This window comes from Helobdella robusta, assembly GCF_000326865.2.
Source record: "Helobdella robusta unplaced genomic scaffold HELROscaffold_19, whole genome shotgun sequence".
Taxonomy (NCBI): Eukaryota; Metazoa; Annelida; class Clitellata; order Rhynchobdellida; family Glossiphoniidae; genus Helobdella; species Helobdella robusta.
The window spans coordinates 2,225,978-2,228,206 of record NW_008704034.1 but is presented as its reverse complement, the minus strand read 5'-3'; the positions used below and the strand labels follow the sequence as shown (position 1 = coordinate 2,228,206).

Genomic DNA, 2,229 nt, shown 5'->3' with positions numbered 1-2,229 from the left:
ATGATGATGATGATGATGATGATGATTATTATTATGATGATAATGACGATGATGATGATGATGATGATGATGACGATGATGATGACGAGGATGACGAGGATGATGATGATGATGATGATGAGAATAGTGTTGTTAATTGTGATGATGATGATGAAGATGGTGTTGACGATAGTGATAATGAAAATGGTGATAATGATTATGATGAAGATGGTGTTGATGATGATGATGACAAAACAAACCGGCGGGAAAAACGGAAAACTGGCCGTTACTAAAGAAGTGTGGTGATGATGATTTGAGGAGATTGTTGATCGTAGCGTAACAACCACGCATGCATGTTTTCATATATTTTTGTATGTATGTCTGTCTGTCTGTTTGCGTATGATTAGATGTTATGTGTGTGTGTGTGTATGTGTGTGTGGTGTGTGTGTGTGTGGTTTGTGGGGGGAAAGATCCGGTATTCAAATTCGTTGAATATAACGCAGAGATTCGGCAGTAAAACTAAAAACCAAATCTCTCGATTATCAAATAAAGTTTGAGTTTTAAAATCTAATTGGATATTTTCAACTACGAATTAAAAAGAGAAGTTTTATAAACATCTTTGAATGGCCTGTTAACTTTTTTAAAGGTACGTTTGCAACTAAAGCATCTTTATTTTTTATTTACGTGATGAAACGGTTTAACTTAAATGGCCAAATTTCCAAGTGCTCTGAGTTAGGATAAAACTTGATTTGAGGCCCATTTCTGGAGGTGTATTTTTTAGATAAAGACCCTTAGTTATCCACAAATGACCGGTGCTATAGTTTCTATTATTGGCTCTGTGTGCGTTTGAACCAAGTAAGCATACAACCACAATAGGAAATCTAGGCATAAAATTTGCTGACCAGAATTAAAATTATTATTATAATTATTAATTACCATATAACTCATTTTCAAATAAATAATATCAACACTTATTTATAATATTTTTATATAGGATACGTAATTTTTGGTATTTCAAAAAGGTTAAACTGAACAAAAATTAGTAAATCAAACGATGCATACCGCCCTAATTAACCTGAACCCACCCTCGAAAACCTTAAAATGGACTCTCCCAAAAATGTTACGTCATTATGTTATCGCGGAGTCGGCATCTTAATGCATCTATTTTTGACTCCGTTCTTAAATAAGTGTGTGTGTATGTATGTGTGTGTGTGTGTGTGTTTGTGTGTGTGTGTATGTGTGGGTGTGTAAATATATGTTATTATTATGAAGAATAGTTTTTTTTTAATTCCATTTATTCACAAAAAAAGTGAAAGAGTCAGCCTAGCAATAAATGCTTATCTAGGGTTGACTCCCATAAAACAAGAAATAACATAGTAAGTAATCCAAAATAAAAACACAATAACATAAATGAGTAAAATAAATGTCTTTTAGATTCTTCAATGTTCTTAAATTTTCATGAATAAACTTAGAAATAAAACATTGATAAAATGAATAAAATTAAAAATAAAATATTAATACATTTAACTTAAACAATTTAAAATTTGAACTGCAAATCTAACTTTTAACTTTTTTGTGGTTATTTTTGTCTTTTTCTAGAGTAAAGTGTGAACTCTTCTTGAACATCAGCGAACTGTTTGCAAAAATATCCTGGTAGTTGCGTTGCAGCAGGCGTTTGTTGCTGCTGTCGTCGTGGTTTTCGTTGATGTTGTGGCTGTTGTTGCTGATGTTGTTGTGTTTGTTACTAGCATTGTACGCTGTTAGCGCAATAACGGATGTCGAGCAGTAGAAGCCGCCAATCGGTGACGAAGATGAAGGCTGTTTTTGTCGTTGTTGTTGTTGTTGCAGATGATGGTTGGATGCATCTTCATGTTGATGATGTTTGCGTTTTGTTGGTCTATCGATGCTGCGATTGTTGTTGCTGCTGTTGTGGCTGTTGTCGGGAAAGAATGAATCTTCTTTGAGAGAAAAGTGGTGGCGAGATGTGGCCAGGGATGGGTAGGCGAGCACTGGCCACTCGTTCAAACCACAAAATGGAAAGTTAATTTTTTTAGTTAGTTCGTTGTTGTTGTTAGTGTTGTTGCTGTTGTTGCTGCTGCTGATATTGCAAAAGTTGATGTTGTTGAAGTTGTTGTTTATCATTATAGGCGTTGGTGTGGCAGTTGAAATTGAAACCGATGAGGGAGACGATGATTTGAGAGTTGATGTATTGACGTCGTTTGAATTGCTGTTGTTGTTGTCGTTGTTGAC

At 34.6% G+C, this 2,229-nt stretch overlaps 1 protein-coding gene across 1 annotated transcript in view; it reads right to left on the bottom strand.

The window, feature by feature from the left end:
- Nucleotides 1-676: 676 nt before the first annotated feature.
- Nucleotides 677-2,229, bottom strand: part of HELRODRAFT_170992 (hypothetical protein) — a gene marked incomplete at both ends in the record, with an annotated part of 2,104 nt that continues 551 nt past the window's right edge. Inside the window, 2 exons of the mRNA XM_009016804.1 lie at nt 677-876; nt 1,542-2,077. Coding sequence (XP_009015052.1) covers nt 677-876; nt 1,542-2,077 — 736 coding nt within the window. The remainder of the gene's footprint in view (nt 877-1,541; nt 2,078-2,229) is intronic.